This window comes from Cynara cardunculus (assembly GCF_001531365.2).
Source record: "Cynara cardunculus var. scolymus isolate 2C chromosome LG 6, CcrdV1, whole genome shotgun sequence".
Lineage (NCBI taxonomy): Eukaryota > Viridiplantae > Streptophyta > Magnoliopsida > Asterales > Asteraceae > Cynara > Cynara cardunculus.
In genome coordinates, this window is record NC_037533.1 from 6,355,390 (window position 1) to 6,356,329 (window position 940).

The window sequence follows — 940 nt, forward strand, 5'->3', positions numbered from 1 at the left end:
GTAAAAACATTGTGTTTGAATGGTAAATCAAATATTTTATGGGAATATTTCTAGGGTATAAATCGATATCTTATGAGTTATGACAGACACCCCACAATTACAATCATTAGTCTCACACATTTCTTTTATTATTTTGAGGCAATTACAAAGTTTGTTGAAATAAACTTATTAATTAATTATACATATCAAAAGAAACAATCGAGGATGATGAAAACGATTCATATCAAGTGTAATATTGATGCATATTAGTTTAATATTTGATATGTGATCATCGTTCATTTCACTTTAATATTTTCAAAAAAAAATTATCTTCATTGTGCAACGCACGGTTTCAAACACTAATTTATTCTACAATTAATGATATAACATTTTTAAAGGTTTGAAGACGTTTTAGATATCCAATATTGATTGTAGAAGTTGAGTATCCTAAACATTATGTTTGTTTTGAAAAAAGAAAAACCAGCATCACTTTATGACAAATAAATTTAAAATTCTACATAAAAGGCAATTTTTAGGTATTTTGGGGTAAAAGATTGGCTATATAAAGAGGGAAGAAGCATGCATTGAATCATAAGTCGTAAAATGGGATCAAGCAAAGGAAAGCGGCCTATAATGGCCACTTTCATTGTGAATCTTGTTGTAGCCATGGTTTCTTTAAGCTTCCCATCGTCAACAACTGCAGCCTACTCTTACGAGTCACTAGATATCTATGGCAAGTCTCCACCACCACCACCACCTAAGACTTCTAAAATTCCTTTGCCCCCATCACCGTCACCTAAGGCTTCTAAAATTCCTTTGCCCCCATCACCGTCACCTAAGCCTTCTATCATTCCTTTGCCCCCATCACCGTCACCTAAGCCTTCTATCATTCCTTTGCCCCCATCACCGTCACCTAAGTCTTCTATCATTCCTTTGCCCCCATCGCCACCTAAAGCGTCTA

At 34.5% G+C, this 940-nt stretch overlaps 1 protein-coding gene across 1 annotated transcript in view; it reads left to right on the forward strand.

Moving 5' to 3' along the window:
- The first annotated feature begins 612 nt into the window (after positions 1 to 612).
- The window catches only part of LOC112514097 (formin-like protein 20), a 2,209-nt gene continuing 1,881 nt past the window's right edge, over positions 613 to 940 (forward strand). Inside the window, exon 1 of the mRNA XM_025120431.1 lies at positions 613 to 933. Coding sequence (XP_024976199.1) covers positions 613 to 933 — 321 coding nt within the window. The remainder of the gene's footprint in view (positions 934 to 940) is intronic.